At 38.0% G+C, this 19,478-nt stretch overlaps 1 protein-coding gene across 1 annotated transcript in view; it reads right to left on the bottom strand.

Annotated features, from left to right (window-relative positions):
• The window catches only part of TTN (titin), a 274,001-nt gene that overhangs the window by 164,549 nt on the left and 89,974 nt on the right, over positions 1-19,478 (bottom strand). The window contains 24 exon segments of the mRNA XM_039222380.1: positions 1,225-1,293; positions 2,973-3,056; positions 3,358-3,417; positions 3,869-3,895; positions 3,996-4,073; positions 4,299-4,508; positions 6,086-6,346; positions 6,457-6,724; positions 6,821-6,910; positions 7,082-7,265; positions 8,083-8,368; positions 8,490-8,582; positions 9,178-9,465; positions 11,943-12,233; positions 12,718-13,005; positions 13,142-13,429; positions 14,229-14,507; positions 14,596-14,874; positions 14,988-15,266; positions 15,607-15,894; positions 16,414-16,692; positions 16,795-17,076; positions 18,532-18,810; positions 19,050-19,331. Coding sequence (XP_039078311.1) covers positions 1,225-1,293; positions 2,973-3,056; positions 3,358-3,417; positions 3,869-3,895; positions 3,996-4,073; positions 4,299-4,508; positions 6,086-6,346; positions 6,457-6,724; positions 6,821-6,910; positions 7,082-7,265; positions 8,083-8,368; positions 8,490-8,582; positions 9,178-9,465; positions 11,943-12,233; positions 12,718-13,005; positions 13,142-13,429; positions 14,229-14,507; positions 14,596-14,874; positions 14,988-15,266; positions 15,607-15,894; positions 16,414-16,692; positions 16,795-17,076; positions 18,532-18,810; positions 19,050-19,331 — 5,112 coding nt within the window.

Genomic DNA, 19,478 nt, shown 5'->3' with positions numbered 1-19,478 from the left:
TTTTTTTTACAAATAGTTTATTGTCAAATTAGTTTCTACATAACACTCAGTGCTCATCCCCAAAGTGCCCTCCTCCATGCCCATCCCCCGTCCCCCCCACATCCATCAGTCCTCAGTTTTTGTCAGCATTCAAGAGTCTCTCATGGTTTGCCTCTCTCCCTTTCCCCCACCATTTCCGCCCTTCTTCTCCCCCTTGTTCCTCCGTCAAGTTCCTCCTAATCCTCCTATACGTGCAAACATATGATATTTGTCCTTCTCTGCCTGACTTATTTCGCTCAGCATAACCCCCTCAAGGTCCATCCATGTTGCTACACATGGCCAGATTTCATTGTTTCTCATTGCCATGTAGTATTCCATGGTATAGATAAACCACATCTTCTTGATCCATTCATCTGTTGATGGACACTTAGGCTGGGGAAAGACTGAACTTTAAATCTAGTTAGGTCGACTTAAAGCAATTTCAATGAACATGAAACATGAAGAGATTATTCAATAAGTCTAATGCCAGAAAATGAGGCATGTTTCATTTTTTCAGTGGTTAAGTGTAAAGTTGAGAAAATATCCATGCTTTTTGAGCTTCCTCTTATGCCATCATGTTTCGCAAATGATCACACAGAAAAACATCTCTGGAAACGGTGCCTTGTGCTCCTGGACTCTCCTTCCTTCAGGACCACTTCCTTACTCTAATCTTCATTAAATAGGTAAAACTATTTGGTTAAATTTAGTTCTCTAGCCTTCCTCCTAAAACTCTTCCAGTATATAGTAAAAATGGAGGTAACTGAACTGATCTTCCTTCAAAGAGTGTTTTGGTTTTCTTCAGGGACTGACAGTGGGACTAGCCAGGGAGGGTTCTGAGTTGAGCGGGAGCAGCCACTGAAATTAGCATCAGTCCTTGGCCTTGCACTGGTATTGGCACGAGTGGATCCAGCGCAGCCATGGGACTGGAGGTGCCACCCAGAGCCAACGAGAGCTCTGGTGCTACTGCTGTGCGCCAGGGGCAGACACGGGCACAGGAGGACAGGGGAGAAAAACAGGAGATAGTAGACAGCTGGCAAAGAGAAAGTGAGGACCGAGTTCAAGAAGAGGGTGCGAGTGAGGGAAGGCAGAGGTTCTGTTTTATGAACTCAAATTCTGACCTTCCTCCAGCCTCTGCTATTTGGGGTTTAAAATTGTTAACCAGGAGAAAAGCAGTAACATTCAATTTTGATGAATTAATTATAATACCTGTAGGTGCCTCTTCTTTGGGTTTCGCGACAACTTTTTTGGTATCTTTCTTCACAGCTTTTTTGGTCACTAAAAAATAAGAAGATCAGATGTAAACAAGTAAAACATTTTCAGGTTTTGATGGTAATGAGACTCTTGCAACATTATTCCGAGATACCTGTTTCAGAAAGATCTTGTGCTAGAATGCAGAAAAAGTTTTCTGGATGGAGATAGAATTATGTAGGGTGATTCTAAATCTTCACTGATTTTATGCCTGCTTAGAGTTAAAGATTGCAAAACGTCGAGCACATGTGATACGATAAATATAAAAGGTTCACATTTTCACTTTGTTTCACTTAGATAAGAGCCTTTACATTTTTCAGGAAGAAGAATAACAAGTGAATTGGTAAAATTCAAAGTCCTATCTATGATGCTGTAGAAGTTTTCTTTGTTGTTGCTGATGATATACTTTGATCATGGCCCCTACTCATAACTCGATTATGGCTTTTAATATTCACAATAACACAGCTTTTAACTTTTAAGATATGACTTCATTTCCCAAGTTTCCCAGTGGGTAAACTTAGCCATGTTGACAGTAGCACTCAAAGACAAAATCGTTCATTAAGATATAATTATTATTCCTGACAATAAACGTAAATGGAAATTAAATTTATGATTTTGAATTCTTGTTCCTCTCTGCTCTCAGAAGTAGATGAAATATATTTAATTATTCATATAAATTATAAAAATGTTTTTCTTATTGAGATGTATTAGTCACAAAATTGGCAGTTTTTCATTTTTTGATTTTCTACTATATTTTCCCCGAGGCTGGCTGAAAACTAGCTCAAGCTCTTGACCCCAATGGTAGCAGCTATTAGGGGACTAGCATACCAAACCCTGGAAACTGCTACAGAAAAATCTGACCGTGGAAATATCTGACTTTGACATGCAGATTTTTTTTCTGATGTACGGAGAGTTCTGATAGCAAGTCTCAACTCCCCAGAACTCTAGAAAGTCCCAGGCAGTCTGTTGACCGATTTACTTGAATAAGTTGGGGGACAAATAGCATAATTTGTCTACTGAAGTATTTGAAAAGGGAAGTTCCCTGACATACTGAAGAGCTCCTTATTGGTGAACTCATTCCTTAGCTAAGAAAAAAAGAATCAAGTATATCAAAGATATTCTAAATCATATTTTTGTAACAAAACAGCAAATTTTAAAAAGGTGTTAACGTTGTAATTGAGAAAAACATACAAACTACAAACTATAATTTGTAGCATGACAATAAACTAGTATGGTTTATACCCAGGATCTTCACTAGAAACTAATTCTATTATATATATATATATATATATATATATATATATATGTATATATAATTCCATTATATATACATATATATAATATTCCATTATATATATACATATATAATAAGAAATGTACATATGTAATAATTATATATATATATAAAATAAGAAACACAAATCAATTTGCCACTCATGTTTAAGTGATTCCATTAAGACAAAATATTTTAATATCAAGCATTGCATTTGGTTTTTCTGATGATTTTCATAATTTTAATCATACATGTTATACATATTTAAGGTAAATAATTTAAATTTTGAAAGCCAATTTAAAGTCGTTTACATTTTGAAAAGCAATTCAACCTGTTGACCACTAGAGGGCCAACATGTTGCATTAGACAACATTTTCCAGGTCCACAATAATTAATTATATATTTTGACATTTAGGTAGAGAACCTATAATACCTTCAATGCGTTTTGCTGGTGGTTTCTTTTCTTCGGGTGTTGGTAGCAACAGAGGAATAGGAGGAACAACCACAGGAGGGATTTCTGAAGAAAAGAAATGCCATCATCATCGTTTGGGTCTTTATTGGGTGTAAAGTATAATGAAAAGTCTGATTCATTTCTTTCAGTATTCAAAGGTGGAATAGTAGCAATTAATCAACCAGAGCAAATAAAATAGCATACATTTATAATTGTTACTACTCTTTTGTTTTGATTTTTAATTATACAGTGAAGAATATGACAGGCAAGAAGGTGTTTCTGGCTCTCTACTATTGTTTTGCATCGCTAATTTCCTAGTGGTAGACTACGGTTGCTTTAAGCCAGGTGTTGTGGTGCTGGATCTTACCTTCTGGAGGTACCGCTCTGATAGGCATGGTTGGGATTGGAACTCTGGAGTCAGGAATATCTGAAAAGGAACATTTAATGATCAGCATACAGGGACTGAAACGACACATATTTATTAGACAACTAAGATGTGTTTGTCAGGCATTTCCAACAGCAGAATTTAATATACAGACACCTGCATATAGAGTCTAATAGAGAGAGATATTAGGATTCTTGTGTATGTAACCTCATAGGCAGGTTTATTTCCTGTGAAAATTGGTTTTGTTCTATGGCCGCACAGTTTTGGCATGATCCGAGACAGCAGCTAAATGAGACCTTATTATCTCTAATTTCCTAAGCTCACAAAGTCTAACATTTGTCTTATTTCCTGAAAATAATTTTACTGAGTAAACTGAAAAAATAAACAATATTTTTCAGTTTGGCTTCTATCATTTACAAAATTATGTTGAATATGCTGTGAGCAAGGATTGGTTTCTTTTCTTTTCTTTTCTTTTCTTTTTTTTTTAACTTACCAGGAGGCTTCATCTCAAGCTTAATTTCTGCAAAAGAAAAACAATGACATTTTTGTATTTAGAATCATCTGGGCAGGATTCTCTGTTTCAAAGATTGCAGTGTGACTTCCATGTGGTGTTTTCTGACCTTTAGTTGTTAAGTACAATTCTGCTGTGCTTCTGGCTTCACCTCTTGGCTCCAGTCGAGCAATTACTGAATAGACACCTAAGAAAAATCATCAAACTTTTGTTTTCTGATGTTTGTAAATTACGTTTCTTTACTTAAATACAATATTTAATTCGAATTTATTTGTGTATTTATTTATAATTCTCTTTCCTTAAATAGTAGTCTATATAGAATTACAGAGTGTAAGTGTAAATTTGGGTAGAAGTATATAAAACAGAAAAGATCTAAATTATATATTCGCAAGGAGCCTGTCAACTAAATTACCTTCATCATCTGGGGTCACATTGTGGATTGTCATATAGTGACAGCGACCATCATTCCTGAAGTTGTATTTCTGGCTCTCGGTCAGTTCTGTTGGTCCTTTATACCATGTTACAATGGCATCATCAAAGGACACTTCGCACTCGAAGGTGGCAGACTGATGCTCACTCACCACAATGTTCTGTATGCGTTTTGTAAACTGAATCGGTTCAGCTGCACAAAGAGGATTCAAAGTTAGATTGTACAGGGAGGAAGGTTTTTTTTACTATGCTTTCCCCTCAGATGGTTAAAGTCTCCATCTTTGTTTCCTACTGGAATATAACAAAGGCTGAAAATATAAAACAAAAAGAAAGTGCTCTTGTCTGCATCAGTGACAAGAAATTATCCCAATACTTAAGTATATTCCTTCAGGACCAGTGTAGGAAAGTATAAAGAAATCCCTGAGAGTCCTTAAAATATTTGCACAAAGGCAATAGTCAAAGGTGCTTATAACCCAAAAGTCAAATTACACTTTAAAAATGTTAGTGAAATTTGGGGTTCAAAATAAAGGGAACACAAACTTAATTTTACTTTGTAATTTATTCCCCTTTGAAATTCTTTCTTCTGTAAAAGTAATTTTGCTATTCAGGACCTAGAATTGTTTATTATCTACTATATTATCACTTTCCTTGTGAAATAATTTAAGCTCAATACGAAGTCTGGAGTTCCAAATTTCAGAAGAGTCATTTTTCAGATTCTGAAACCTGCTTTGTAAGCACCTGCAGACATACACAAAGGAGTCAACCCATGGGAATTGCAGGCACGTTTAGGAGGAGAATGGGCTGGAGTAGATGGTTCTGCAAAATGTTATTTTGAAGTCTGGAATTCAATGTGTAACAGTATCAAGAACATTTTAGACATCATAAATACTCTGGTGAGCTTTTTTTTTTGAAAGATCATATAAGACTGCCATTATTTCAAAAATGATAAGTGGGTTCAACTGGATCCTTTTAATAGAAAAATATTACAAATTTTTGAACCTTAGAATACAACCAGGCATTGATATCCATTTAAAGCAAGTCAGAGAAATTGAAAAGTCATATAGTTATATTTCAGCAACTAAAAATGGGCATCAACTGGAAGCAGATGCTATCATTACAGCCAAAATGTTGCTCGATACAGCCCCAGGGTGTCTTCAGACAGAGCATATAGTCAAAGAATTAGGAAATGAATATTGTTGCTCCTGAATCCTCAGATTTCACTTTATTTCAGAGATTTAGAAGGTTGGAATATAATCCTCACATGAAATAATTATTTTTGAAAAATAGCTGCTAATCACACGTATGTTGTTAATTTTATTTAATAGGTAGATTCAAGTTAGTTTCTATAAACAAAACATCAACTCACAGCCGAGATCTTTTAGATATAGCTATGAAATCTGGTCATTTCTGTGTTTCTTTCTTAGAATGAGAATCATAGATGTGAGAATTATGGAAATTAGTAAAATTGTAAAGAATTGTTGAATTTAGCGGAATTATCTAGAATTTAATCCGTAGAAAGTCATCTCTTAGTTTAGATTGGTATCTGCCTTTGGACAAAAAGAACTATGCAAAAGAACTGGTGTTTGTGCGACTATTTCCCTTTTGGTTTCATGTGACTTTTGGAATATGAGTGAATGCTGTGTGTGTTGGGAAATGAGAACACGAGCACTTTGGAATATGTGCAATGGCAGGGTGACGGCGGCAGGGGTCCCGCACAATGTCTGCCATTGACCTGCACTGTAAGAAGTCCAGCCATAGTCTTTCACCCACCTTCAATTCTGAGCTCTGCTGAAGTTTCAAGGTTTTCATATTTGCAGGTGTATTTGCCCTGATCTTCTGCTCGCACGTCAGCAATGGTCAGTTTATGCACTTTGTGTTCGACTTCGGTCTTATGTCTACCTTGGGGTTTAAGGATTCTGCCATTTCTGAACCATTCAGATTTTACGTTTGGCACAGAAAATTGGCATGTCATGGTACAAGTCTGACCTTCTTTCAAAGTGACATCCTGAAGATGCCGCTCCCAAGCAGGCTCTGTTGGAATGATACAAAATGCATTTTGTTCAATATCACATGCAGATGTGCTCAACAGTAAACTCACAAGTTTTTGGTTTTGTTTTTTAAATAAAATGTGTGTTACTTACCAATTACAGTTAGTTTAGCACTAGCGATGTGTGGACCACACACCAGTCTATAATTGCCCTGATCTTTAAGTTGACAGTTTTTGACTCTGAGTGTATGTCGATCACCATCAATACTTATTTCAAATTTATCACTGGGTTCCAGTTTTTCAGTCCCTTTGTACCATGAAAGCTTGATCTCTGGATAATTAATCTTAATGTCAATTTCAAACACAGCATCATCATCTTTCAAAACTGTTTGATTCTCAATATCCTTGATCAGAGTGACAGGCTAGGAGAATAAAGAATTGACACATATTAGTCACCCCTTTCCTTATAATCCCAAATAATAATCTGTTCACTGTATTATCACCATAATTCATTTTACCTCTGTCTGTGACAGTCTTTGCTGAATAAATGACACAAGTTCCTCAAATTCCTTTTCATCCTTCTCTGACTTCTCAATTTCCTCAATTTCCTGAGGAGGAAAAGTGTAAGTATTACATATGGGAAAAAAACTGAATTCGAGGATACGTGATTCTATTCAGCTTCCATTCTTGATGCTGCTTAGGTTATATTACATGAAGGAGATATATTAGATGTTTCAAATGCTAATTTTTAAGATGATGCTATATACAAAAGATCATACCAATCTATGGGTCTCTTCTTCTTGACTTTGCTTCAGTATTTCAAATGCTTGAAGGAGTCCTCGGAAGTCAGTGATTCCATACATGCGGGCATATTTTTCATATTCTTTAGGATCAACATTTTTTAGAAGTTCCATGATATCAATTTCCTCTTCTTCTCCAGGTCCTTTCTTTAAGATTGGAGTCCTAAATGAAATCAGAAATAGACATAAATCACCTTCTTCTACCTATTTTGAATTGTCTATCATTTAAAGATTGTAAATGTCATTAAGGTTCTTTTCCCCATCACAAAGACATAGTGCTATGTCCTTTATTCAAGAAATATTAGTCTAACCACGTTAACTGTGAAACAATAAAAAAAATTGTGGGTTTTGTGATGAAGTGAATTAAGATTGGACCATTGTTACAAAGTACAGAAATTTCATCGAAGATTTTAATAAAGGAAAGAGTAACAGAAATATGTTTGTAAACTTTAAACCAGAGTCTAATGAAATAATTAAAAGGAAAGGCAATAACAGTAACAGAAAGCACTACTAAGGCATATATATGGCACAGGAAAGATGTATGGAAAGCAAGTGCTGATTAATTTATTAATTAATTATGTTGAAATCTAACCTGTGTTGAAAGTATTGGTAATTATGGAAAATGTTTCAAACAGTTGATCTAGAAAATAATTCAGAACATGAGAAATAATACACAGAAATAAAAATTTCATATCTAGATGCATACGCATTTCTCTGTAGACCACTTCCTTTGTTCAAATTTTTAACAAAAAATCACTTCATTCTCAAAACTTTCTTATGATCATTCAGAAACTGATCTTAATGAACCACTAACTTATGCCCAAATATTAGGTGCTTGCATATATGTTTTTGTGAGAATGTCTGTGTGCTTATGTTCTTACGTGACCTGAATTTTGGAGGGAGGAGTCCGTAACTCTTGAGAGATCTCTTTTGTGAATGGAAGTTTACTGTGCATATTTTTGTTTTAAAATTGAACTTACTTTTTCAGCATTGCTCTAAGATCTCCTTCAATCTTCTCTTGTTTCTTCCTTTCATCTACCTGTAGGTTAACGTTACTTTCAATTTCTCCATGTTTATTAAATGCGACACATCTATACAATCCAGAATCCGTTTTTGTGGTATCTCTAATCTCCAGCTTTGCCTCATCGCCTTTCTGATGGATAAAAATGCGACCCCCTTGGTTCAGTTGTCTCCATTTCCCTTTTGTCCATTTGACATTTGGGATTGGATCACCTCCAACTTTTGCAATGAATGTTGCAGTGGTTTCTAAGGAAGAATGAAAGCAAATGAATAAAAACCTTAATTTTCCCAACTCGGTTTTTGCAGAATTAGATCAGTGGCAAAATGTACAGGGTAGACAATGATGCACTTTTCATGTAGTACTTACTTTCTACAACTCTGATACTCTGAGGTTCTGACACGAAGAAGAGTCTCCCATCTACTGCTGCTTTCTTAGCCACTGGGACTGCGGCTGGTTTTTCTAAAAGACACATTTATGTGTTTAGTTATTATGCTTATGTTAAAATTAGAATAAATGATTCTTTTGTTAAAGCTTTAGGAATTTGGCTGTGTCAAAAGTATCATTCACTCTAGGTCTCATTATGTATAAGAGTGGGTTACAGAAGATACAGCAATTTTATAGGCATTTATAACTAGTGTGACTAGTTGTAGCTCTCACATATAGGTTGAATGACAATTATAATATCAGTATCAAATTCTGTATTTCTAGGCTTGGCTTACACAGAGATTTCCTCCAGGACTATGACATCAGACTACTTCATGTCACATTATTACTGCATCATTCTTGGAACTTAATTATACATTCTTGGATATAGTAAAAAAGAGGTACAAGAAAGAGGATGGTGAACTTGAGACAATTTCAGACAATTTGCATTGAAATCATTTTCACCGACTTCTCTAATACTTCAATTATAATAAGGAGACTATAAAGTGCAAATGAGCATGAACAGATGTTTCTAAAAAAATGGAATTCCATTCTTATTTAAGTTATAATAAGCAAATAAATGTGACCAGTCATTGGCTTGGTCTGAATAATACTATGGAGGTGTCTGTACCTTTAATGGTCACTTTTGATTTTGAAGTGTCACTTCCAGCCACATTTGAAGCTTTACACACATAATCTCCTGAATCGGCTTTAGTCACATCCTTAAGTTCCAGCACCACGGTGCCGTTAGCAAAGCTGAAGCTGCATTTGTCTGAAGGCTTTATTTCCCTTCCAGCCTTCAACCACTGGATCCTGATCGGCTCTGATCCGTGAACATGGCAACTGAGCTGCACAAATTCTCCTTCAATCGCTGTTACAGGAGTGAGGTGCTGATCGAACACAGGTGCTTTCTTAGGTTCTGGAATTAAAAAGATATTTTTAAAAATGTTTATTTATTTATTTTTGAGACAGAGGGGAGGGGCAGAGAAAGAGGAAGAGAGAGAATCCAAAGCAGGCTCCGCACTTTAGTGCAGAGCCTGATGCAGGGATAGAACTCACAAACCGTGAGATCATGACCGGAGCCGAAATCAGGAGTCAGATGCTTAACCGACTAAGCCACCCGGGCATCCTAAAGGCTATTTTTAAACATAAAAGGAACATAAAGACAAAAAAAAAAATTGAATTCCAGAAAGAAAACAAATTTTGCCTCAAACAGGTAATACTGGTTGCTGTAGTAGAACTGACTCAAGAACTGAATCAAGGTTGATTACTCTCTAAAGGCAATAGCTACATTTGTTGTTTTTTTTAAATAAAGGTTTAAAAAGAAGCAAAGAGTAGATGCCGTGTTTCTAATAAATCATGCAAGCATATGTGTCCTGATTAAGCATTGCGAACATTGCAACTGGCAGTTCCTATAAACTTCTGTGCCAGATAGTACACCATTGATTCTCTCAAAACTGCATATAGCTGCATTTTTACCAAACCCTAAAAACTAAGGGCCTACTGGGGAATTCTCCTCATCTAGAATAGTGGTTCTTGCTGCCCTCTGGGAAGAAAAGGCAACATTTTAGTAATCCATGAGCCCACATCGTAATATGTGATTCTCTGTGATATTCATCGTTCGTTGTTAAATGCAGTTAGAGTGGCATTTAAAATCCAGTCTATGTCCAAAGGAAACAGCAGGTGAAGCTCAGTGTTCAACTGAAAACCATTGAAGAATGCACAAGTAACATGTTAGGAAGGCCTTGTACTACTCAGTGTTATGTAATGATTTTATTCAATGATTCTGAGAAATATTTGAAAAAAGGCAATATTCATGATTGTAAGGATTAAAACTTCTGATGTCTACTTAAAAAACAATTCTACAAGGAAATAGCCTCTGAATTCTACAGAAAGTACTTATCTACTCAATGGTAAAACCACCAGGGATGTAAACCATAAATATAAACCACTGCTAAGGATATATTTTTTTGTTTTATTAAACATATTTTAAAACTAAATGCACTTGGGGCGCCTGGGTGGCTTAGTCGGTTAAGCGTCCGACTTTCGCTTAGGTCATGATCTCGCGGTTTGTGGGTTCGAGCCCCGCGTCGGGCTCTGTGCTGACTGCCAGCTCAGAGCCTGGAGCCTGTTTCAGTCTGTGACTCCCTCTCTCTCTGGCCCTCCCCTGCTCACGCTCTCTCTCTCTCTCTCTCTCTCTCTCTCTCCTAGAAATAAATAAAACATTAAAAAAAAAATTTAAAAAAAAAAAACAACTAAATGCACTTAAGTTCTGTTACATGAGCATCTTTTAAGTTAAGACATCTCAGTAATATTAGCCTATTAGTGATATTAACCTATTACCTGTGCACGCACCCTGAAATGGCAAGCTGTATCATCAGAGCTGGTAATCAAACTCCCAACTACTCTAGGAAGTTGGTGTGTCAAGTGATTTTGATGATTCTGCATCAGACTCATTTGGATGAAGCCATTATGGTCAGAGGATCAGGTCAAAAAGACCTCCTTAAATGATACAGTCTATTTCTTTGCCTCAAGCTACAACTGTATATTTAAATACATCTTCTGTAATAATATGCAGCATCTTTCCACTCATCTTTTTTGTCCTTTTTGAGCAAATTTTACTCTTTTGTCTGGAATTAATATTCATTTATAGACTAAAAGCTTTGGGCAATATATGTCAAACAATAATCCTTTAGAAATAAAAAAGAGAATATTTCAGAACGTGGCATAACTAATAATAAGCAAATCTAATGCAATTTTCCATGATGAAAATTTAAGAAGTTTTTGAAATGAACATGCTTCATAAAAAATCTATATATCACTTGTGCATGAATTTCCAAGGAGATTTGGACTTCTAGCTCCCGGAGAGAATTGCGGGAAAAGATTTACAAGCTAAGATTTTAGTCCCTAGAGTATAGGACACCTAATTTGCTGGCCATGTAAATTACAAATAGTAGTATATTTTAAGAAAATATATATGGAATTATGGTGAACCAATTACATAACGTATTTTTACAGTTGGCCCTTGAACAACATGGGGTTGCATGACGCGGCTCCCCTCACCAGCAGATTTTTTTCCTTTCTCTAGCTTACTGTACTGTAAGAATATAACATATAATACATAACACACAGATCATGTGTTAATTGACTGTTGATGTTATTAGTAAGGCTTCCAGTCAACAGTCCCCTATTAGTAAAGTTTTGGAGAAGTCAAAAGTTGTCTGGGGATTTGTTAGTGCTCCTAATCTCCATTTGTTCAAGGGTCAGATGTACATATATCTGTTATAACTTACTTGGTCAACAGTAAGACATGCATATGTCAGAAGAAATGCACAGGGCTATCTAATAGGCAATAAGGAAGAACACAAGAGGCTTGGGGCTGTGAAGATAACTAACCTTTGATGACAATTGAAGATGTACACAGAGCAGAGCCTGCGTCGTTCGACACTTTGCACGTGTACAGACCGGCATCACCCATGCCCGCCTTCTTGATGTGCAGCAGGAGGGTGTTGTTCTTGAATGTAATTTCACAGTTAGCGGTTGGATGTATCTCTATGTTATTCTTGTACCATGCAACCATTATAGGCTGGGAGCCAGTAACACGGCCCTCAAGCTTGAAAGAATTCCCTTCTGTTTCTTCAACTGTCTCTGAGAGTTTTTTAGTGAAACTTGGTGGAATGAGCCGTTCTGTAAGAAATTGCAAAGATATATGAAACGGAAGCCAAGAGCAGATTCCTGATATGAGGCTTTTCAGGAAAAAAGTCATATTTTACGTTAAAAGTTAATGCTGACCAACTGAATACAGCAAATCAGTGTATGTCCCTAAAATTTCAGCTCCCCCTCCCCCACAAACTTATTCTAAACTGTTCTCTGATTTATGGGATAAATGATGAAAATAACTTACAGCTATTTACAGAACCACAAATAAAAAGAGGAGGGTGGTCTTAGGGTTATGTAGGATATATATAGTTTTAGAAAAATACGAATTTAGAAAGATTGCTTGTTCTCTAGAGAAACTTATTTCTTCTTAAACATTTTTATGTCATTTGTTTAAAACTATGACATGTTTAGTACTATGTCCTAAATTTCACTGCCCTTATAGAAACTGCACCATTAGGTTAGAACAGAAAATGATTATGTTTCACTGGACCACATGTAAAATAAATGACACCTTTTATATTAAGTTGAGCCGTGCAGGAGTCCTTTCCCACTTCATTCACAGCATAGCAGGTATACTGCCCGGAGTCTCCTTTGTCCACTTTCAGGATTGTCAGGTGGGCACTGTTTTCCAGGTAACTAATCTGGTAGTTTCCGCCACTTCGTATCTCTCTGTTGTCTTTGGCCCAGGTGACCTTTATTGGTTGTGTCCCAGTCACGTGGCACTCAAAGTCTGCACTTTCCCCAACCACAGCATCCACAGGGGCCACAGGAACGTCAAAGAAGGGCGGGTTCTTCCCCTCTAAGAGCAGAGCAGAAAGGCAAGATTTCAGGCCCCATAGCCATCCCACATGACAGAAACCGTGATGTTTTCTCCTTAATTTTGACTACAGAAATTTTATTTACAGAAATAGAAAGAAGCTGAAGAATCCACAAACCTGTGAGAATGAGTCTGGCACTGGAAGAAGCCGACCCGATAGGATTCGTAGCTGTGCAAGAATACTGGCCTGCAAGGCTCCGATCTGTTTTAAAAATATTCAGAGTGGCTACGTTATCTAAAAATGATGTTTGTACATTTGGGCCATCTTTCAATGGCTTGCCATCTTTATACCAAGACACTGAGATAGGTTCTGATCCATGTATGGTACATTCAAAAACAACTGGAAGTCCAACTGTTTCTTGGACATCTCGCAATTGCCGAGAAAATGATGGTGGAAATTTTTGCTCTGTAGGAACAAAATTAAAAATAATGAATACTTCTGGATGGTTTTAATTTACTGAATACTCTTCTTACAATTATTGCTATATAGATAATAATGTGCCTACAAAAATATCAGGAGGTATTAATAGCTCTTGAATTAACTCGAACACAAAGAACAACATATAAACTTCTGGAATAGAATTTTCACTCTGTGGTTACCCTAATGCACACCAGGTGCAAAAACATGTAAGCCTGTAGAGAAATTGATTGGCTTAAGGTACACCTCCAGGCACGCAGCAGATCCTCCTATTGTTAGGACTGCCTTGTTGGCAACTGAATGGGGTACTCATGAGGTGGAATTTTAAAAATATGGCCACTCATTTTTCTTAAAGCTTTAATTACAGAGACAATTGATTCCATGATCCTTCCAACCGAGCATGTAGGCCTCTTATCTCTCCCACCTATAGACAAAGATAAGCCACTAAGTGTAGGCGGAATCTCTTAAGTGGAACATTTTGCATTGGGCAGAAGGAAGGCCTTCACCAGATATCTTAAATCTTCTTCAAAAGCAACACAAACTCATTCACTTCAAAAATACTGCAATCGGGGCGCCTGGGTGGCTTAGTCGGTTAAGCGTCCGACTTTCGCTTAGGTCATGATCTTGCGGTTCGTGGGTTCGAGCCCCACGTCGGGCTCTGTGCTGACTGCCAGCTCAGAGCCTGGAGCCTGTCTCCCTCTCTCTCTGACCCTCCCCTGCTCACGCTGTCTCTCTCTCTCTCTCTCCTAGAAATAAATAAAACAGTAAAAAAAAATACTGCAATCACCTTGCACAGTAAGGAAAGTTGATGAAGAAACTTCTCCCACACTGTTTTCAGCTCTGCAGATATATTCTCCACCGTCATTACTATCGACCTGGTTGAAAACCAGTGTAGCAACGTTGTTCCGAAAATGCATTTTGTAGGTGGTAGTAGGTCTTAATTTTGTATCGCCTTTGTACCATGACACCCCGATTTCAGGGGTCCCAGCAATCTGGCATTGTAAAGAGGCAGAATCTCCAACGGTCACCTTAACAGGCTCCAACTGCTTGACAAAATATGGTGGTTCTGTAGGCAGGAGAGAGAATTATTCATGAAGAGACATGCCAGAATGATTATTTATATATGAAGATATGAGTGTGGGATCATAACAAACCTAGTATCAGTATTTGTGCGGAACAGGAATCTTTTCCAGAAGCATTTTCGATGTAGCAGTTGTACTGTCCTGCATCCTCTACCATGCTACTTGGGATTTCCAAGATGGCAGACCTTTCGGTTGTGGTAATATGACACCTCTGAGAAGGAGTTATGTTTATGCCATTTTTCTTCCATGTAACGGAAATAGGAGGAGTTCCGGTGTACGTGCCCTCTAGAATCAAGGGTTTTCCTTTCTCTATGCTGTAATCATTGAGCCTCTTCACGAATTTGGCTGGGGCTATAGAAAACAGATTGACAATATGAAATCAAACCCATGTACATTCAGATATAGACCTATATGATACTTTATGTATACTAGTTGTAAAAATGCAGAATAGCGGTCCAACAAACCTTTTACATAGAGATGTGTTGTACAAGAAGCTCTACCGGCTTCGTTACTAACTATGCAGGTGTATTCTCCACTTTGTGTTGTATCTACATCAAACAACTCCAGTTCGGCAACTGAATCCTCCAGGGACACATTACATCTGTCCCCTGGTACTAGTTCACTGCTACCCTTGAACCAGCTGACGCTGAAAGGAGGTGTTCCTTTTATGATGCTTGTGAAAGTTACATTGGCTCCGGTAAAAACATCCATGGCCTCAGGTTTCTGAACAAAAGATGGTGGTTCTAAACAAAGAAACACAAACATATACGAAAAACGATTTAATATTTTTCAAGTTTGATGATAATAATACTCAAAAAATTTCACTAACTCTGAAATATAGCTCTGTTTTACTGTATTTTTAAACAATTATTTATTTTGAGAGAGAAAGCATGAGTGGGGGAGGGGCAGAGAGAGAGGAGAAAAAGAGAGAACCCCAGGCAGGCTTCACGCTGTCAGTGCAGAGCCCAACGTGGGGCTAGAACTCACAAGCTGCAAGATCTTGACCTGAGCTGAGATCAAGAGTTGGACACTTAACCAATTGAGTGACCCAGGCGCCCCTGTTTCTTTGTCTTTTTAACTGACCTCTCACAGTCAGAGGAGCACTGCATTCATCAGAACCAGCCACATTAGTAGCTACACATGTGTAGTTGCCGGCATCTGATTCTTCCAGCATGTTCACAGTTAAAGCACAAGTGTTATCTGTCAGGGTGGACTGGTATTTCCTTCCAATACTGATCTCATTTCCTTCATGGAACCAGGAGACGGAGATTGGAGGTGATCCATAGACTTTGCACTCCATTACAACCGAGGAACCGGACAGACCCTTCGTCTCTTTCAATTTTCTCGTGAATGAAGGAGGAATAGTTCGGTCTGAATGTGGTAAAAATCAAACAAACAAGGGACATTCGTTATAACGTGTTTTGAAAAGAGAATTAGTGTAGTTTTGATGGAATATCCCTAGATCCACTTGGCGTCTTTGTAAAGATATCGAAGATTTCCCTACGGGCTCACATAGTCAAAAGCCTCATGAATCAATGGATAAGATGTACTGATTGATGTGTTAAGGATCTTGGTCTCTCATCGCCGTGAACCATTATATGGTGAATTATTCCAGCGTAAGTTATGATAGTTAAAGGCAACTTTGTCTTTCTCCAGGGATTCAGTTTTACTCTAACCGCTCTGAATTGAGGAAATTTCTCCATGAGAAAGGGATATAACTTTTGAACTTGATTTTCTTCTAACTCTACAGGTACGTTACTTCTGATTTTGCTGAGGCAGAAGATGTCAGACTCATGTCACACTGTAGAAGATGGAGCTTCGCATACGCATATATATATAAATCAGGAGCTATACTATAATAACACTGAGACAAAAGACTAACCAACCAACCTGAAACTTGAACGGAGGCTGTACAGCTGTCCTTGCCAACGGGGTTTTGCACCTCGAAACTGTATACCCCACTGTCGCTAGGTGCCACATTAATAATCTTAAGGCCAGATACTTTGTTGAAGAAGCTTATTTTGTATTTGCTGTCACTTGTCAGTTGTTTTCCATCCTTAAACCACTTCGTACTGAGTTCGGGTGTGCCAGTGACTGTGCACTCCAAGGTACAGGTATCTCCTGTGGTAACTCTTATGGATTCCGGCTTTTCCACAATTGCTGCAGGTTCTGGAATGAGATACAGATTACACTCAGATTTTAAAACAAGCTGGATAACTAAAGAAAACACAGATATTTTTGTGTTCCTGACAATGTTCTATTTGTACTAACCGAGAACAGAGAGTGTGGCGAAGCACTCTTGCATTCCAGCATCATTTTTGATCTGACAGGTGTACTTCCCAGCATTGGCTGTTTCTGCTCTTGCAAACTGTAGGGTTGCAACGTTTTCTGAATAAGAAACCCATATGTTGTCACTTTCTCTAACAATTTCCCCCTTATCTTTGAACCACACCACTGAAATTGGCTCAGCGCCTTCAATAGTAGTCTGTAGCTGAACTTCTTCACCAACGATGGTAGAAACATCACTGAGCTTCTTCACAAATCTTGGTGGTGCTGATGAAAAAAAGAATGTCATTTAAAATGCGTGGGTATAGCTTTTCCAAAGAAGACATCCAGACGGCCAACAGACATATGAAAAGATGCTTAACCTCGTTCATCATCAGGGAAATACAAATCAAAACCACACTGAGATATCACCTCACACAGGTTAGAGTGGCTTAAATGAACAACTCAGGAAACAACAGAGGCTGGCAATGATGTGGAGAAAGGGGAACCCTCTTGCACTGTTGGTGGGAATGCAAACTGGTGCAGCCTTTCTAGAAAACAGTGTGGAAGTTCCTCGAAAAATTAAAAGTGGAATTACACTATGGTCCAGGAATAGCACTACCAGGAATTTATCCAAAGGATACAGACATGCTCATTCATAGGGGCACATGTACCCCAATGTTTATAGCACCACTATCAACAATAGGCAAATTATGGAAAGAGCCCAAATGTCCATCGACTGATGAGTGGATAAAGAAGATGTGGTTTATATATACAAGGGAATACCACTAGGCAATGAGAAAGAATGAAATCTGGCCATTTGCAACAACATGGCTGGAACTGGAGGGTATTATGCTAAGTGAAATAAGTCAGGCAGAGAAGGACGGATATCATGTTTTCACTCATGCGGAGTTTGAGAAACTTAACAGAAGACAATGGGGGAAGGGAAGGAGAAAAAGGTTTCCAAACCGAGAGGGAGGACACCATAAGAGACTTAAATACAGAGAACAAACTGAGGGTTGAAGGGGAGGTGGTAGGGAGGAGAAGATGGGTGAAGGGCATTGAAGACAGCACTTGTTGGGATGAGCACTGGCTGTCGTCTGTAAGTGATGAATCATGGGAATCTACATACTGTATATGCTGTATGTTAGCTAACTTGACAATAAATTACATTTAGAAAAAAACAACAACCATGTTCATAAAAATGTCCCAGGGGTGCCTGGCTGGCTCAGTCAGTGGAGTATGCAATATTTGATCTTCGGATTTTGAGTTTGAGCCCCATGTTGGGTGTAGAGATTACTTAAAAATAAAACCTTTGAGAAAATAAATAAATAACAATAGAATGTATGGGTCTACTAGTACTTCCCTCAAGTTATGCAATGCTAGGAATTACACTGGTGATAACGTGTTGTTTCCATTTCTTAAATAAGAGGTATTTTTGGTGAGAGCAGGAACATGCTAGAGTTTACATTAAGCTGAAAGACTCAGACATCTTCTCCTCTCCAGAATTCTAAGTTCAATGAAACCCACTGGAAAAATTGTCTAAAATGATACTTGGTAGGATTCAGAAATGTGATGCACACTAAATGCAAAAAAGACTTGGAAAAACAAGAAAGGAAGAGGAGAAGACACAGCTAGCGATTAAGGACCTGGCACTCACTAAGAAGCCAACAGACTATTAAAATTAGAAGGGAAATAATGAGAAGGGAAACAGCAGACAGAAAAGAATGAAGCCGCTCTAACCTTTCAGAGTGATAGAGCCAACACAAGAGTCACTGCCCACATCGTTGGTGGCTCTGCACTGGTACTCCCCCATGTCTGCAGCATCGACGTTCAGGATGTGAATACTTGTCAGGAAGTTCTCAGTCATTATCTTGTACTTCTTGCCGCTCCTCAGTTCTCTCTTCTCTTTATGCCAAGAAACTTGAAACGGGGGCGTACCCTGAAGCTCACATTCAAGATGAACATCAGCTCCTTTCAGGGTCTCAACAGGATGAGGCTTTTTGCGGAAAATGGGTGGTTCTACAATTGAAGGGTCATTGGGTTAGAGGAAAAAGGAACATTTGGATGTGTGCTGTAAGTTTCTAGTTTCAAGTAAGAATCTGTTTCCCATTCCATCATAGAGACAGAAAACATCACTTTCACTTTTCAACTGCACTCTTTAAAAATTAAAGATACCACTAGAGAGTCACACAGGGAACTCGGAGGACTACCGGAGAGGAGTCCAGTGTGAAAGCTGCAAAGGAAGAGTGAGGCCTGACCTTTCACTTTCAAGGAAGTGCTGCTGCTTGCACTGCCAGCTGCGTTGCGGGCCTCACAAGTGTAGTCTCCGCTGTCTTCAACACTGAGGTGGTGCATTTCCAACACTGCCACCGAGTCAACAAATGACATTCTGAATTTGCTGCTCTCTTGAATTTCAGTCTCGTCTTTGTACCATAACACTTTGATTTCTGGAGACCCTCCTATTTTACATTCATATCTTGTGTATTCGTCCTGTTTTACAATTCTTGATGGTTCTAGCTTCTTAATGAACCTGGGTGGTTCTATGGAACCAAGAGGGAAAACACAAGGTAAGGGAAGGAAAAGATGTGTATAACTCAAGATGAAGTGAAAAAAGGAAACTGCCAACAGAGAGGTCTTTAACTCTGGAAAACAAATTTACCTGAGGCTGTTCGAGGAAGAATAGCTAA

The sequence above is a fragment of the Hyaena hyaena genome, unplaced genomic scaffold (genome assembly GCF_003009895.1).
Source record: "Hyaena hyaena isolate Hyena2069 unplaced genomic scaffold, ASM300989v1 scaffold_1123, whole genome shotgun sequence".
Taxonomy (NCBI): Eukaryota; Metazoa; Chordata; class Mammalia; order Carnivora; family Hyaenidae; genus Hyaena; species Hyaena hyaena.
Note: the sequence above shows the minus strand (reverse complement) of the source record. Positions and strands in the feature narration are given on the sequence as shown.